Source organism: Sinohyriopsis cumingii, chromosome 10, assembly GCF_028554795.1.
Source record: "Sinohyriopsis cumingii isolate HCF-2022 chromosome 10, ASM2855479v2, whole genome shotgun sequence".
NCBI lineage: Eukaryota > Metazoa > Mollusca > Bivalvia > Unionida > Unionidae > Sinohyriopsis > Sinohyriopsis cumingii.
The window spans coordinates 123,821,863-123,840,056 of NC_142970.1; the positions used below are offsets into that span (position 1 = coordinate 123,821,863).

Sequence of the window (18,194 nt, forward strand, 5' to 3'; positions counted from 1 at the left end):
GATGGCACTGGCGATCAAGATTAATGTTTTCTCATTACACCCGATACGTTCTCTGCTTTAATATGTAAAAAGCCAACATCTTACATCCGAATGTATTCATGGTTAAAAGGTCAAATGTCTATATTTAGCGTATATGACACTGGGCCATTTCTACAACTTATTCAGCGAAAAAAAAACGGGAACGAATTTTTCAAAACGCTGAAAAACTAAATAAATGAACATATACTCTTACCTACGCCTACTTTTTAAATACTTTGGAGTTTGTTTTTTTTACGATGGTAAAATGTGTGCGAATATTTGCGGAAAACCCACGAATTACGTTTTTTTTCAACGGTCACCCATGCCAGCAAGAACGGTAACTCTTCCCGGCACATTGGTACGTACAAAATGTAAACAATGACAACAATACATATAATTTGGGTTCAAAAACACACGAAAACTTGATTGTATGAAAATGCAGACGTTTATAGCAATCAGTTGGATTATACAGACATACTGTCATTCATTATACCAAACTTATTACAAAATATTTGTACAACTTTTGTTGTGTAATATATTTTCGAGGTTAGAGACTCGACGGGAGTATCACTCGGTGATACTAGACGTATTAATAATATGTATGTGATTGTGATCACTGAGATATTATCAATGTCAGGTGATGTGTTCTACGTACGGTTCTTATCTAGAGACACTGGTATTAAAATTAAAATGTTCATGTTTAGTAGGGACGGAAAAGAGGAAAATATTCAACTATTTTGAAGAATGAAAACAAATTCATTTTAAATTGTCATGCCATTTTTTGTGAATATCAATATGAATATTGTCATCATAAGCCAAGAAATAGAGAATCGAGCTGTAGTATTTCTCCATTTAAACAAATACATAATCGTAAATATTTCTTGAGAACCATCTCAGTGCCAGTTTCTTCTCTATCTCTGATACCACAATTGTCTTTACTTCATGAACTATGTAATATTGCTCAAAACAATAGTCAGAATTACTATGAAAATATCGCAAATTTAGGCCATCCAAAATTTAATGTTGCACCATCCTAAGTTGGCACTATAGAAATCCTGACTTACTGTATTGAAAACTTAGTGGAAAACCTTTTGTCATTTATTTTATTTTATAAATATGAACTCTGACCAAATATATCTTATGATAACTAAATTCTAAAATAGCAATTATTATTTACTAAATTGTGATTTCAGATAAATGTATAGATGTACAAGAACACTGTAATTAATATGCACTATTGATTTTAAGGGTAACATACAATTTCAACTTGGTATGACTCATGATTATGCTATTGCATTCAAAAATGTGAGGGGGCATGTGATAAAAAGGCACAGAAAGTCTTCAGAAGTACCTGGAACATAGAAAAAGTAAATTTATTCTTGAAGCTGAATGTTCACAACACATTTAACCATGTATAAAAAATACGCAGCATGAAGTAACATGAGGTCAAGAATTTTCAAAAGTGACCAAAGACCAATATTAAAAATGGTGGATGGTACATGTGTTTAAATGCTTCCTGCGAATTGATTTGAAAAGATATCATAAAGATGGGTTCATTTTTGAAATCTGCACACTCAAATTAAGCAGAAGATATTCCATTTTAAAAGCAGCATATAATTTCAACTTGTGTATGACTCAAAAATATAGTATTTCATGCAAAAAAAAGTTGGGGGATTTGATAAAAAGGCACAGAGGGGCTTCTAAATTATGTAGAACATATAAACAGTCAATTTATTCTTAGAGCTGAATGTTCACAAAACATTTCTTATAAAATATATGTAAGAAATATGCAAATTTCAGCTTGAAATAACAAGAGGTCAGGAATTTTCAAAAATTGCTAGAGACCAATATTAAAAATGGTGGACGGTACATGTGTTTTAATGCTTCCTGTGAATTTATTTGAAAAGATATGATAAAGATGGGTTCATTTTTAAATCTGCACACTCAAATTATGCAGAAAACATTCCATTTTTATATATTCTGTAATTATGAAAAAATCATCTCCTGTTGCTAATAAAATTGCTTGCCGTTAATCTCCCTCCTTTGAGGTGTGATTGTGTGTGAGCGTTATTGAGTTTTCGTATACTTGGTTGTAGCACATGTTGTTACAGCCAATGTTATTTGTTCCAATTTTTGTTTTCCACGTTAAATAACATTTGTATATATTTTTATTGTATGTTTGTTTGTGGTGAACATGGATCATATTGGTGCTCCGTTAATTAGAGGAATATGTTACAGAAAGCACTTTCAGGTTAAAAAAAGTATTGTACATGCAGAACTAAGGTTATATTTACAACAGAGTTCTTACACATTTTTGTCAGCACTGAAATTTCCATTATGCCCTAATCCATAATCCCTAATCCGTGTTAATCCCTAATCTATGTTAATCATTAATTATTAATGCAAAGTAGGCCCATATCCAAACACAAATTGACAGGAAAGAATTTTCATAGGTTATCCAGCATTTGTTGTTGGACAGTGAAACATACAATGATGGCTCAAAGATTTTAGTTCCGCGTCAATGCCACATTACTGACAGCACTGTAGTCAAACTACACACGAACAATTCCACCACAATGGTCATGTTTTAAAGTAATTTCTTTTCAATCAAAACCAAGAATACCAAAATCTAAGATATAAAATAAGATTGGGGACTGGGTCCTAGAAAAGTAAGTTAGATAAGACACCATCTTGTTTGTTTGTACTCTCCTACATATTTTAAAAACAATGCATCAAGGAACAAAATGCACAAAACTTATTCATTTCATTCATTGATTTATAAATTCTAGGTTGATTGTCGCCAGAGAGTCCCAAACACGTATCAGCTTGTTGACGTTTAGAATAAAAAAGGGAGCTTCTTTAGCAACACAGTTGCCATATTTACTATGTTTTTAGGCGACATCTATGATGTACTTTATAGTCATAGAAAAGTTTGACAATTCCATAAAATGTGGATTTACATCTCTTTGAACATATTTATACAAAAGTTCCACCTATTTTTTTGTTTTCTGTTGCAAATATTGGATGCAGACAATACAGTTTTACTGAAATAAGCATTTTAAATACCTGAAATGGACAGCAGGTAGTCTGTTTACTTGTTTACATAAGCATCCTCCATCTGCATTGAAATGCCAATGGGACCCCTTGGTGATAATCAAATTAGAAATTTTAAATCAATGAATAAAATGACTAAGTTCTGTGCATATTTTATATTCTTTGATGCTTGTCATTTTTAAACTCAGTAGGGGGGATGAAAACAAATGGAGAGGTTTGCGAAAACTATATTAACTTCCATCAAAATGCAAGTGTCTGTGCGATTCACAAATAAAAAGAAAATGAATGAAAGAAAACTGTTGTGCCTTATTGACACTTAACTGATTGACATAACTTGAGTTAGGAAGTTCTGCTCTGTGTAAATTCATCCCAACTCTCATCTTGTGTACCTGTATTTTGAATTCTTCATCTACTGTTTGGTTAACAATTACCTCCAGGGCCCAGCAACGTGGAATGAATTGCCCACTGAACTTAGACACAAAGACACATTGATCCCATCCCATTCAAGAGTGATCTTAAAACTCACTTATTTTGACTGCAAGAACAAACTTAAAGCCCTAATAATGTTTCCTACCTTAAACATTTTCAGGATGTTCTTTTATGTTTTCTAATTTCATGGTGTTTTGTTTTTTGTAATCATATCATTATATGTTTTTTATGTTATAGGTGTTGTGTAATGTTGTAAGGCACTTAGAGCTTCTAAAGATTAGGCGCTGTACAAAGTCCTCATTATTATTATTTTTATGCACTTTCTTTTCTCTTCAAAGACAAAGAGTACAGACAAACTTAACTTTAGGTAGGTTTGCATTTGTTAGTTGAGTGGATCTGTGTTACTCATTGTAAACAGGAAAATGGCAATGAACTTTAACAGATAAAGTACATTCATCCATCCATCCATACATACAGTACTTACATATGACACAAAATTAGCAGTAGTTTGCTAGCCTGATGGCTTGTAAATTTCCAGGGGGACATGTTCTTTTCAAGTCTGATTAGTAATGTTGTCATGAGTCAATGTTACCATGAGTCAATATTGTCATGAGTCAATGTTTATTTCTGCTATCATATGTAAGTTTTAAGATTCTGAATCATTGGACAATGTCCAAGAACTCTTGGAGCAAATTGCATGAATTAATAACATTCTTTTGCTTCCCTGGAGGGTTAGAACAATTATTTCAGAATGAAAATAATACTAAATCTTTGCAGGTTTTGCTGGATTTATTAAGTAAAGTTGCATGTTATATACTGTAAACCAGAAAACTTGTCAAATCACCACTGTAGTGCCATGGTCATCAAAATCCCTATTATATTTAGCCATTCCATCTTTAAAAGTTAAACAGTCATGGAGATACAGCCTGTTTCTTGTTTGTGCATGTTATGGAAACCTGCACGTAGCCTTTGACCCAACCCCTAACCCTATACTGCGATAATGAGAGATCTCACCTTGCTTTCACATTAACCCAAACCCTAACCCATTACTGTGACAATGAGAGATCTTGACCTAGTTTTCACATGAACCCAACCCCAAACCCATAACTGTGACAATGAGAGATCTCAACCTTGTTTCCACATGAACACAACCCCTACCCATAACTGTGACAATGAGAGATCATGACCTTGTTTTCACATGAACCCAACCCCTAACCCATAACTGTGACAATGAGAGATCACGACCTTGTTTTCACATGAACCCAACCCCTAACCCATAACTGTGACAATGAGAGATCACGACCTTGTTTTCACATGAACACAACCCCTACCCATTACTGTGTCAATGAGAGATCTCACCTCATTTTCACATGACCACAATGGTTCTTACATAAATCATCTGTCTGTGCAGTTACAATAAATAATGACCAATGGTCAGTGAGGTCATTGTCTATTTCTCTGATTAAGTTATTTGCTTTTTATCTGGATGATTAGGCTACTCAGTCTCAGGGATCATTATAGGAATATAATACATTTGGGGTGGGGGTGGAGACAGCAATAAGGTCATTAAGGATCAGTATAGGAATATAGTATAGTGGGGTGGAGACAGCAATAAGGTCATTAAGGATCACTATAGGAATATAGTGTAGTGGGGGTGGGGGTGGAGACAGCAATAAGGTCATTAAGGATCACTATAGGAATATAGTATAGTGGGAATGGGGCTGGGGACAGCAATAAGGTCATTAAGGATCACTATAGGAATATAATACATTTGGGGTGGGGTTGGAGACAGCAATAAGGTCATTAAGGATCACTATAGGAATATAGTATAGTGGGGTGGAGACAGCAATAAGGTCATTAAGGATCACTATAGGAATATAGTATAGTGGGGATGGGGTTGGGGACAGCAATAAGGTCATTAAGGATCACTATAGGAATATAATACATTTGGGGTGGGGGTGGAGACAGCAATAAGGTCATTAAGGATCACTATAGGAATATAGTATAGTGGGGATGGGGTTGGGGACAGCAATAAGGTCATTAAGGATCACTATAGGAATATAATACATTTGGGGTGGGGGTGGAGACAGCAATAAGGTCATTAAGGATCATTATAGAAATATAGTGTAGTGGGGATGGGGTTGGGGACAGCAATAAGGTCATTAAGGATCACTATAGGAATATAATACATTTGGGGTGGGGGTGGAGACAGCAATAAGGTCATTAAGGATCACTATAGGAATATAGTATAGTGGGGGCGGGGTTGGGGTCAGCAATAAGGTCATTAAGGATCACTATAGGAGTATAGTATAGTGGGGTGGGTACAGCAATAAGGTCATTAAGGACCACTATAGGAATATAGTATAGTGGGGTTAGAGACAGCAATAAGGTCATTAAGGATCACTTTAGGAATATAGTATAGTGGGAGTGGGGTTGGGGACAGCAATAAGGTCATTAAGGATCACTATAGGAATATAGTATAGTGGGGATGGGGTGGGGACAGTAATAAGGTCATTAAGGATCACTATAGGAATATAGTATAGTGGGAGTGGGAGTGGGGACATCAATAAGGTCATTAAGGATCACTATAGGAATATAGTATAATGGGAGTGGGGTTGGGGACAGCAATAAGGTCATTAGGGATAACTATAGGAATATAGTATAGTGGGGATAGGGACAGCAATAAGGTCATTAAGGATCACTATAGGAATATAGTATAGTGGGGATGGGGTTGGGGACAGCAATAAGGTCATTAAGGATCACTATAGGAATATAGTATAGTGGGGTTGGGGACGGCAATAAGGTCATTAAGGATCATTATAGGAATATAGTATAGTGGGGGTGGGGTTGGGGACAGCAATAAGGTCATTAAGGATCACTATAGGAATATAGTATAGTGGGGGTGGGGTTGGGGTCAGCAATAAGGTCATTAAGGATCACTATAGGGATATAGTATAGTGGGGTGGAGACAGCAATAAGGTCATTAAGGATCATTATAGGAATATAGTATAGTGGGGGTGGGGTTGGGGACAGCAATAAGGTCATTAAGGATCACTACAGGAATATAGTATAGTGGGGTTGGGGACGGCAATATGGTCATTAAGGATCATTATAGGAATATAGTATAGTGGGGGTGGGGTTGGGGACAGCAATAAGGTCATTAAGGATCACTATAGGAATATAGTATAGTGGGGATGGGGTTGGGGACAGCAATAAGGTCATTAAGGATCACTATAGGAATATAGTATAGTGGGAGTGGGGTTGGGGTCAGCAATAAGGTCATTAAGGATCACTATAGGGATATAGTATAGTGGGGTGGAGACAGCAATAAGGTCATTAAGGATCATTATAGGAATATAGTATAGTGGGGGTGGGGTTGGGGACAGCAATAAGGTCATTAAGGATCACTATAGGAATATAGTATAGTGGAGATAGGGACAGCAATAAGGTCATTAAGGATCACTATAGGAATATAGTATAGTGGGGATGGGGTTGGGGACAGTAATAAGGTCATTAAGGATCACTATAGGAATATAGTATAGTGGGAGTGGGAGTGGGGACAGCAATAAGGTCATTAAGGATCACTAGGATTATAGTATATTGGGGTGAGGGTGGGGACAGCAATAATGTCATTAAGGATCACTATAGGAATATAGTATAGTGGGGGTGGGGACAGCAATAAGGTCATTAAGGATCACTATAGGAATATAGTATAGTGGGAGTGGGGACAGCAGTAAGGTCATTAAGGATCGCTATAGGAATATAGTATAGTGGGAGTGGGGTTGGGGACAGCAATAAGGTCATTAAGGATCACTATAGGATTATAGTATGGTGGGGGTGGGGATTGGGGCAGAAATACTATAATCAAGGTCACTGTAATTATTTTTTACTTGTGTTTCATAATTTCTAACTTTCCATACATTTGTCAAGAGATGAAGCAGAAGAAAAGTCCATGACGGACAAGTCACCATGGCAACTAGTGGGAGTCCCACACTAGACAGAGAGTATGTATGCACACTGAGTCAGGAGTTCATTGCCAAAGCTGAAAAGGAGCTTAAGGAAAAACCAGAATGGAGAAAGCGTGACATACAGGCACTGAGAGACATGATTCTCAATAGACCAGGTATTTAGGAAGGCATTTCAACATTCATTTGTTTTAGTCAAAAAGCTGCTTACATTGTTTTTGCACTTTTTACAAACTTTATTAAAGTGTATAACTAGTTTGCAAGCCACCTAGTTGCAAATGCTGATAAAAATACATATAAAGAGTACAGACATATACGTAGACTATGTTTTTATGTTGCATTTAATTAGAATTGCTTACATTTGTTTTTGATAGAAGAGGATGGGATGTAATGTAGTAGGCTGCTAAAATATAACACTTGATTTTCATTGATTTGGTGGGGTTATTTTTGCACAGTGTTCTAGAAATGCCATGAATTATATAATTGCACATTCTAGAATCAACCCTTCAGTAATGAATGCCTGACCTTATACTATTTTGACCATATTCCATGGACACTTGACCATATTCCAAACTTAATTTGACCATTTTATACATGTAATCATTCTATCGGTAACATTAGGATTATCCTGAACATACATGCTTTTGAAGAGATTAGGGATTTTGATGCATATGGCCAGAAATATGGTTCAGTATATACCACCTCTCTCTAAAGCGCTCTCCATTACGTATCACTGCCATCTCACCTCTGTCTGCGTGGGTTTGAGTCTCGGATTTGGCTAAAGTGGTTATGTGAGAAATCTTGCCAGTAGCTTCTCGTGGGTCAGTGGTAATTTCTGGGGTTTTCCCGGGTTCTTCCTTCACCATTAATACTGGCCGCCATGTATAGCCTATTGTATGCTGAAAAATGGCGTTAAACCCAGCAACAACGTATATCACCTCTCAGACATGACCTGAAATAAGTCAGTATATATCACCTCTCAGACATGACCTGAAATAGGTCAGTATCTATCACCACTCATACATGACCTGAAATAGGTCAGTATATATCACCACTCAGACATGACCTGAAATAGGTCAGTATATATCACCTCTCAGACATGACCTGATATAGGTCAGTATATATCACCTCTCAGACATGACCTGATATAGGTCAGTATATATCACCTCTCAGACATGACCTGAAATAGGTCAGTATATATCACCTTTCAAGCATGACCTGAAATAGGTCAGTATACATCACCTCTCAAGCATGACCTGAAATAGGTCAGTATATATCACCTCTCAGACATGACCTGAAATAGGTCAGTATACATCACCTTTCAAGCATGACCTGAAATAGGTCAGTATATATCACCTCTCAAGCATGACCTGAAATAGGTCAGTATATATCACCTCTCAGACATGACCTGAAATAGGTCAGTATATATCACCACTCAGACAAGACCTGATATAGGTCAGTATATATCACCTCTCAGACATGACCTGAAATAGGTCAGTATATATCACCTCTCAAGCATGACCTGAAATAGGTCAGTATATATCACCTCTCAAGCATGACCTGAAATAGGTCAGTATATATCACCTCTCGATCATGACCTGAAATAGGTCAGTGTATATCACCTCTCAGACATGACCTGAAATAGGTCAGTATATATCACCTCAAGCATGACCTGAAATAGGTCAGTATATATCACCTCTCAAGCATGACCTGATATATGAGTCAGCATATATCAGTACTCAGACATGACCTGAAATATGGTTCAGCATGTATCACACTGCCAATGTTCTGGTGACTTTGATTCAGTTTAATAGATTTATCTGCTTCCTTTTAACCCTAACCAACATTGCCACAATAAAATACTTTAACACAAACCAGTTTTCTGGTCACAGCACTGAAACACTGTAGGTTTTCTTGGCCTTCTTCCTGGGTTTGACTTATTACCTTGCCATATTAAATTTCTAGGGTTTGACTTGTTCCTTTGACATTTTAAACTTATTGGGTTTGACTTGTCTCTTTGTCATATGAAATTTCTTGGGTAAATCTGTCTCTTTGCCATATTTATTTTCTTGGGTTTGGCTTGCCCTTCTGACATTTTCTACCAATTGGGTTTGACTTGTCTCTTTGCCATAATAAACTACTTGGGTTTGACTTGTCCATATTTAATTTCTTGGGTTTGACTTGTCCATTTTACAGTTTACTCTAATTGGGTTTCACCTGTCTCTTTGCTACAATAAACTACTTGGGTCTGACTTGTTCTTTTGACATTTTAAACTTCTTGGGTTTGACTTGTCTCTTTGATATATGAAACTTCTCAGGTAGACTTGTCTTTTTGCCATATTAAACTTCTTCGGTTCGAATTGTCTCTTTGACAGTTTAAACTTCATGGGTTTGACTTGTCTCTTTGGCATTTTAAACTTCATGGGTTTGATTTGTCCCTTTGACATTTTAAACTTCTTTAGTTTGACATGTCTCTTTGCCATATTTAATGTCTTGGGTTTGATTTGTCCTTTTGACAACTTACACTAATTGGGTTTCACTTGTCTCTTTGCGATAATAAACTAATTGGGTTTGACTTGTCCCTTTGCCTTATTAAACATCTTGGATTTGACTTGTCCCTTTGACACATTAAACAGATTTTTCACTCTGATTCAAGATAAAACTTGTAGTTTTGTCCATGCATCAATATTCGTGGTCATGAAACTGTTTGGGAAAATACCCAGTTTGTAGATGAAAAGACTAAGCCATTCCCATAATATTTGTAGATATCTGGTTTCTAAACATAGCCATCCCATAGTATTGGTAGATATTCAGTTTCTAAACTAAGCCATTCCCATAGTGTTGGTAGATATTCGGTTTCTAAACTAAGCCATTTCCATAGTGTTGGTAGATATTCGGTTTCTAAACTAAGCCATTTCCATAGTGTTGGTAGATATTTGGTTTCTCAACTAAGCCATTCCCATAGTGTTGGTAGATATTTGGTTTCTCAACTAAGCCATTTCCATAGTGTTGGTAGATATTTGGTTTCTCAACTAAGCCATTTCCATAGTGTTGGTAGATATTTGGTTTCTCAACTAAGCCATTTCCATAGTGTTGGTAGATATTTGGTTTCTCAACTAAGCCATTCCCATAGTGTTGGTAGATATTTGGTTTCTCAACTAAGCCATTCCCATAGTGTTGGTAGATATTTGGTTTCCAAACTAAGCCATTCCCATAGTGTTGGTAGATATTTGGTTTCTCAACTAAGCCATTCCCATAGTGTTGGTAGATATTTGGTTTCTAAACTAAGCCATTCCCATAGTGTTGGTAGATATTCAGTTTCTAAACTAATCCATTCCTCTAGTTCAAAAGGAAGGATATTTCATCTTTTTAGAGATTTTTAATTACTATCATCAAATTTGTGTTGGATCTCAATGCAAATTAATTTGTAAAAGGTTTTTCTTCTGTGCCAAAATTTTATATCCATAATGTTGCAACACTTGATGGATTTCTTTTGTTTCTAAAATCTTTAATTTTTACTTAACAATTAGACAATTGTGAAAGATAATTAATATTTCTTATAAATTAATGGTAATTAAATATAATTTCATTTAAATTAAAGATAATTGAATATTACTTCATGAAAGGTGATTAGCTCATATAAATTAGAGGTAAGTATTATTTCATATAAAATAGGGCAGTTAAGTATTGTTTCATATAAAATAGGCCAGTTAAGTATTATTTCATATAAAATAGGCCAGTTAAGTATTATTTCATATAAATTAGAGGTAAGTATTGTTTCATATAAAATAGGCCAGTTAAGTATTATTTCATATAAAATAGGGCAGGTAAGTATTGTTTCATATAAAATAGGCCAGTTAAGTATTATTTCATATAAATTAGAGGTAAGTATTATTTCATATAAAATAGGGCAGTTAAGTATTGTTTCATATAAAATAGGCCAGTTAAGTATTGTTTCATATAAAATAGGCCAGTTAAGTATTATTTCATATAAAATAGAGGTAAGTATTGTTTCATATAAAATAGGCCAGTTAAGTATTGTTTCATATAAAATAGTCCAGTTAAGTATTATTTGATATAAAATAGGGCAGGTAAGTATTATTTCATATAATTCAATATCAATTTCTTAAAATTTAAAACTACTATTATTTCATATAACATAATTAAACATAATTAAGTGTTGTTTCATATTAATTCAAGGTAATTAAATATTATTTTATATAAATGAATATCATCATCGTAGCAAATGAGATATAACAATTCAATCATAAAACATCAATATTTTTATGTTAAATACAATCCAAATTTCTAAAATGAAAATGTTGTTGTATAAATATTAACTTTGAAAATTGTAATACATGGATAAAATCCTTACAATATGAAGTCTGGTTGTAGTCAGAATGTTTTCAAACAGAATATTGTAATACATGGATAAAATCCTTACAATAAGAAGTCTGGTTGTAGTCAGATTGTTTTCAAACAGAATATTGTAATACATGGATAAAATCCTTACAATACGAGGTCTGGTTGTAGTCAGAATGTTTTCAAACAGAATATTGTAATACATGGATAAAATCCTTACAACACGAAGTCTGGTTATAGTCAGAATGTTTTCAAACAGAATATTGTAATACATGGATAAAATCCTTACAATAAGAAGTTTGGTTGTAGTCAGAATGTTTTCAAACAGAATATTGTAATACATGGATAAAATCCTTACAATATGAAGTCTGGTTGTAGTCAGAATGTTTTCAAACAGAATATTGTAATACATGGATAAAATCCTTACAATACGAGGTCTGGTTGTAGTCAAAATGTTTTCAAACAGAATATTGTAATACATGGATAAAATCCTTACAACACGAAGTCTGGTTATAGTCAGAATGTTTTCAAACAGAATATTGTAATACATGGATAAAATCCTTACAATACGAAGTCTGGTTGAAGTCAAAATGTTTTCAAACAGAATATTGTAATACATGGATAAAATCCTTACAACACGAAGTCTGGTTATAGTCAAAATGTTTTCAAACAGAATATTGTAATACATGGATAAAATCCTTACAACACGAGGTCTGGTTGTAGTCAGAATGTTTTCAAACAGAATATTGTAATACATGGATAAAATCCTTACAATACGAAGTCTGGTTGTAGTCAGAATGTTTTCAAACAGAATATTGTAATACATGGATAAAATCCTTACAATACGAAGTCTGGTTGTAGTCAGAATGTTTTCAAACAGAATATTGCAATACATGGATAAAATCCTTACAACACGAAGTCTGGTTGTAGTCAGAATGTTTTCAAACAGAATATTGTAATACATGGATAAAATCCTTACAACACGAAGTCTGGTTGTAGTCAGAATGTTTTCAAACAGAATATTGTAATACATGGATAAAATCCTTACAACACGAAGTCTGGTTGTAGTCAGAATGTTTTCAAACAGAATATTGTAATACATGGATAAAATCCTTACAACACGAAGTCTAGTTGTAGTCAAAATGTTTTCAAACAGAATATTGTAATACATGGATAAAATCCTTACAACACGAAGTCTGGTTGTAGTCAGAATGTTTTCAAACAGAATATTGTAATACATGGATAAAATCCTTACAACACGAAGTCTGGTTGTAGTCAGAATGTTTTCAAACAGAATATTGTAATACATGGATAAAATCCTTACAACACGAAGTCTGGTTGTAGTCAGAATGTTTTCAAACAGAATATTGTAATACATGGATAAAATCCTTACAACACGAAGTCTGGTTGTAGTCAAAATGTTTTCAAACAGAATATTGTAATACATGGATAAAATCCTTACAACACGAAGTCTGGTTGAAGTCAAAATGTTTTCAAACAGAATATTGTAATACATGGATAAAATCCTTACAATACGAAGTCTAGTTGTAGTCAAAATGTTTTCAAACAGAATATTGTAATACATGGATAAAATCCTTACAACACGAAGTCTGGTTGTAGTCAAAATGTTTTCAAACAGAATATTGTAATACATGGATAAAATCCTTACAATACGAGGTCTGGTTGTAGTCAGAATGTTTTCAAACAGAATATTGTAATACATTAACAAAACCTTTAAGTTAAACAGACTTAAAAGAGGGGCAATTGAGGGACCACTGTAACTTTATTATTGGACAGAATATTGAGGGACCAATTTAATTATATTATTGGACAGAATATTGAGGGACAACTGTAATTCTGTTATTAAACAGGCACTTGAGGGACCACTGTATTATAAAACAGAATATTGATGGACCACTGTAATTCTATTATTAAACAGAATATTGTGGGACTACTGTAATTCTTTTATTGGACAGAATATTGAGGGACCACTGTAATTCTATTATTGGACAGAATATTGAGTGACCGCTGTAATTCTGTTATTGGACAGAATATTGAGGGACCACTGTAATTATAATATTAAACAGAATATTGAGGGACCACAATAACATTATTATTTCACATTTTGATTTCTTTTGAGTTATGTTATTTGACAGAATAAAATATGGAAAGTTTAGAAAATATCAGAATGCATTTTTTAGAGCTTGATACCTGTTGTTGTATAATTTAGAAAGACTCTTGTTTTATCAGTTTGGAAATTATATCATCTAAGATAGATTTCTCACAATTTTCTTAACAGAGCTAGGAATCCCAATAGACGATCCTTTCCTCCTCCGTTTTCTGCGTGCTAGGAAGTTTGACTATGATCGAGCTTTTGACCTAATAATGAAGCACTATAAGATGAAGGTGGAAAATGAGGATCTATTCCGTAATCTCAGACCGTCTGCTGTTAAACATGTCCTTGATGCAGGAATCGCTGGGGTTCTCCCACAGAGAGACAGGGAAGGTTGCAGGGTCATGATTATACGACCAGGTGACTAATGTTGTCTGACTAATGTTGTCGGTCTCTGATGTCCAGCAACAGTTACTAGGGTTCTTACACATAGACAAAGGGAAGGTCGCAAGGTTATGATTATATGACCCTGTCATCACCTGACTTAGGTTGTCTGTCTCTTTGTCTGTCATACATTATTATATGACAAGGAGACAATCTAAATTTCCATGTCAGTCTGCTAGTCTTTTTACAATAGTAATTGTGACATAGCTATGTAAAAAATCAAACTTGTAATAATTTTTAATGAATTTAAATAACTTTTATGTAATTTTATGTATGTCTTTATGACTGTTTAGGATATTGTTTTATTTTAAGAAAATAAAGTGAAGATTTTGTTCAAAAACAATAAGATATGTCATCAAACATCTTATTAGTAATCTTTAACCTTTAACCTTTAATCTCATTACAAATTTAGCAATTTATTTATTTAAAAAATTTCCTCCATTAGATTCACAGTTATTGCATTTTTTATTTCCCCTTTCATTGTTTAGAGATGGTAAATTTTAAAGATAATGTTTTTCAGGTCTGTGGGAACCGGACAGTTTCAGCCTTGATGACATCTTCAGAACAAACTTTCTGACCCTCTCCAAGTTGATTGAGGTAAGTTGAGACTGGGGCTATGGTACATGAGCTGTCTCACCCAATAAGGCAATAGTTTTTGAGGAGTAGATGCCAGCAGGTGAAATATCTCACCAAATAAGACAATAGATTTTGAGGAGTAGATGCCAGCAGGTGAAATATCTCACCCAATAAGGCAGTAGTTTTTGAGGAGTAGATGCCAGCAGGTGAAATATCTCACCCAATAAGGCAGTAGTTTTTGAGGAGTAGATGCCAGCAGGTGAAATATCTCACCCAATAAGGAAATAGTTTTGAGGAATAGATGCTGGCAGGTGAATTATCTCACTCAATAAGGCTTGTTGTTGTTGTAGGGTTTAACGCTATTTTTCAGCACACGATAGGCTATACATGGCGGCCAATATTAATGGTGGAGGAAGAACCCAACCCTGGAAAGAACCACCGACCCACAACAAACTACTGGCAAGCTTTCTCACATTCCCTCATTGGCTGAATCCGAGACTCGAACCCACGCAGACAGAGGTGAGATGGCAGTGATCCATAATGGAGAGCGCGTTAGACCACTCAGCCACTCGGGGCCCCCACTCAAGGCAATAGGTTTGAGGAATAGATGCCAGCAGGTGAATTATAGGTTTGAAGAGTAGATGCCAGCAAGTGAATTATCTCACCAAATAAGGAAATAAGTTTGAAGAGTAGATGCTGGCAAGTGAATTATCTCACTCAATAAGGCAATAGGTTTGAGGAATAGATGCGTGCAGGTGAATTATGTCACCAAGTAAGGAAATATATTTGAAGAGTAGATGCCAGCAAGTGAATTATCTCACCAAATAAGGAAATAGGTTTGAAGAGTAGATGCTGGCAGGTGAATTATCTCACTCAGTAAGTAAATAGGTTTGAGGAGTAGATGCTGGCAGGTGAATTACCTCACTCAGTAAGGCAATAGGTTTGAGGAGTAGATGCCAGCAGGTGAATTATCTCACCAAATAAGGAAATAGGTTTGAAGAGTAGATGCTGACAGGTGAATTATCTCACTCAGTAAGGCAATAGGTTTGAGGAATAGATACCAGCAGGTGAATTATCTCACCAAATAAGGAAATAGGTTTGAAGAGTAGATCCTGGCAGGTGAATTATCTCACTCAGTAAGGCAATGGGTTTGAGGAGTAGATGCCAGCAGGTGAATTATCTCACTAAATAAGGAAATAGGTTTGAAGAATAGATGCTGGCAAGTGAATTATCTCACTCAGTAAGGCAATAGGTTTGAGGAGTAGATGCCAGCAGGTGAATTATCTCACTAAATAAGGAAATAGGTTTGAAGAATAGATGCTGGCAAGTGAATTATCTCACTCAATAAGGCAATAGGTTTGAGGAGTAGATGCCAGCAGGTGAATTATCTCACTCAATAAGGCAATAGATTTGAGGAAGTAGATGCCAGCATGTGAATTATCTCATCCAGTGAGGTGTCTTGCTCTTGATTTATATCACCAAGATCGACACCAGAACAGTTTGAGGGCAATCTGTCCAAGCTAAGACTCAATATATTAGAATCTCACATCTCTAGTATTTCTTTTCTCCAATGAATGATCTGTCTGGTCTTTTTGCCAACCTACACTTTCTTATAAGGAAATAAGCTTTGGCTTTTTTAATGTGGTATATATGAATCTATAGTCTTGGCATTGATATGGTATATATGAGTCTATAGTCTGGGCATTGATGTGGTTTATATGAATCTGTAGTCTTGGCATTGATATGGTATATATGAATCTATAGTCTTGGCAATCATGTGGTATATATGAATCTATAGTCTTGGCAATCATGTGGTATATATGAATCTATAGTCTTGGCAATGATGTGGTATATATGAATCTATAATCTTGGCATTGATGTGGTATATATCTATAGTCTTGGCAATGATGTGGTACATATGAGTCTATAGTCTGGGCAATGATGTGGTATATATGAATCTATAGTCTGGGCAATGATGTGGTATATATGAATCTATAGTCTGGGCATTGATGTGGTATATATGAATCTATAATCTTGGCATTGATGTGGTATATATTTATAGTCTTGGCATTGATGTGGTATATATGAATCTATAATCTTGGCATTGATGTGGTATATATCTATAGTCTTGGCATTGATGTGGTATATATGAATCTATAATCTTTGCATTGATGTGGTATATATCTATAGTCTTGGCATTGATGTGGTATATATATCTATATTCTTGGCATTGATGTGGCATATATGAATCTATAATCGTGGCATTGATGTGGTATATATGAATCTATATAAAATAAAATTTTATATCTATAAAGGTTTTCCTCCATTCATTTGGAACATTGGACAGTTTGAGTAATACCTACTTGATTATTTTTATCTGTAAATTGGAAGCTCTATGTAATATTGTATTTTATCTTTCTTCAGAGGACCTGTCTAATGGCTAACTTTGACATGTCACATTATCTCTGCTGTCTAATGGCTAACTTTGACATGTCACATTTTCTCTGCTGTCTAATGGCTAACTTTGACATGTCACATTATCTCTGCTATCTAATGGCTAACTTTGACATGTCACATTGTCTCTGCTGCCTAATGGCTAACTTTGACATGTCACATTATCTCTGCTCTCTAATGGCTAGCTTCAACATGAAACTTTATTTTTTCTTCTGTCTTTCAGGAAGAGGACACTCAGTTGAATGGGGTCATAATTTTATTAGATCTGAATGGAGTAGGTTGGAAGCAAGCCAAACATATATCCCCTCTTTATGCAAAGCACATGATCAGTTTACTACAGGTAAGTCTGTCTTAAGTTCTCCTTCACTGCTGTGTCAGTGTACTTGTCTCCCTCATGATCACACTGAACTATTACTATGAGATAGAATGAAAGACAAAATTATTTCACTCTGTAAGTAAAGCACATAGCTAGCTCACTACAGGTCTTGTTATTTCCCCTCTGTGAGTAAAGCACATAGCTATCTCACTACAGGTCTTGTCTTCCCCTCTGTAAGTAAAGCACATAGGTATTTCATTACAGATCTTTTATTTTATTTCCCCTCTGTAAGTTAAGCACATATCTATGTTACTACAGGTTGTGATGTTTCCCCTCAGTAAGTATAGCATAATGCTATCTCAATGCAGGTCTTGTTATTTCCCCTCTGTGATTAAAGCACATAGCTATCTCACTACAGGTCTTGTTATTTCCCATCTGTAAGTAAAGCATATAGCTATCTCAA

At 35.0% G+C, this 18,194-nt stretch overlaps 1 protein-coding gene across 1 annotated transcript in view; it reads left to right on the forward strand.

Moving 5' to 3' along the window:
• Positions 1 to 344: 344 nt before the first annotated feature.
• LOC149791142 (alpha-tocopherol transfer protein-like) overlaps positions 345 to 18,194 on the forward strand; it is a 49,499-nt gene continuing 31,649 nt past the window's right edge. The window contains exons 1-5 of the mRNA XM_089973061.1: positions 345 to 376; positions 7,432 to 7,624; positions 14,128 to 14,361; positions 14,906 to 14,982; positions 17,639 to 17,755. Coding sequence (XP_089829187.1) covers positions 7,471 to 7,624; positions 14,128 to 14,361; positions 14,906 to 14,982; positions 17,639 to 17,755 — 582 coding nt within the window. The 5' untranslated portion in view covers positions 345 to 376; positions 7,432 to 7,470. The remainder of the gene's footprint in view (positions 377 to 7,431; positions 7,625 to 14,127; positions 14,362 to 14,905; positions 14,983 to 17,638; positions 17,756 to 18,194) is intronic.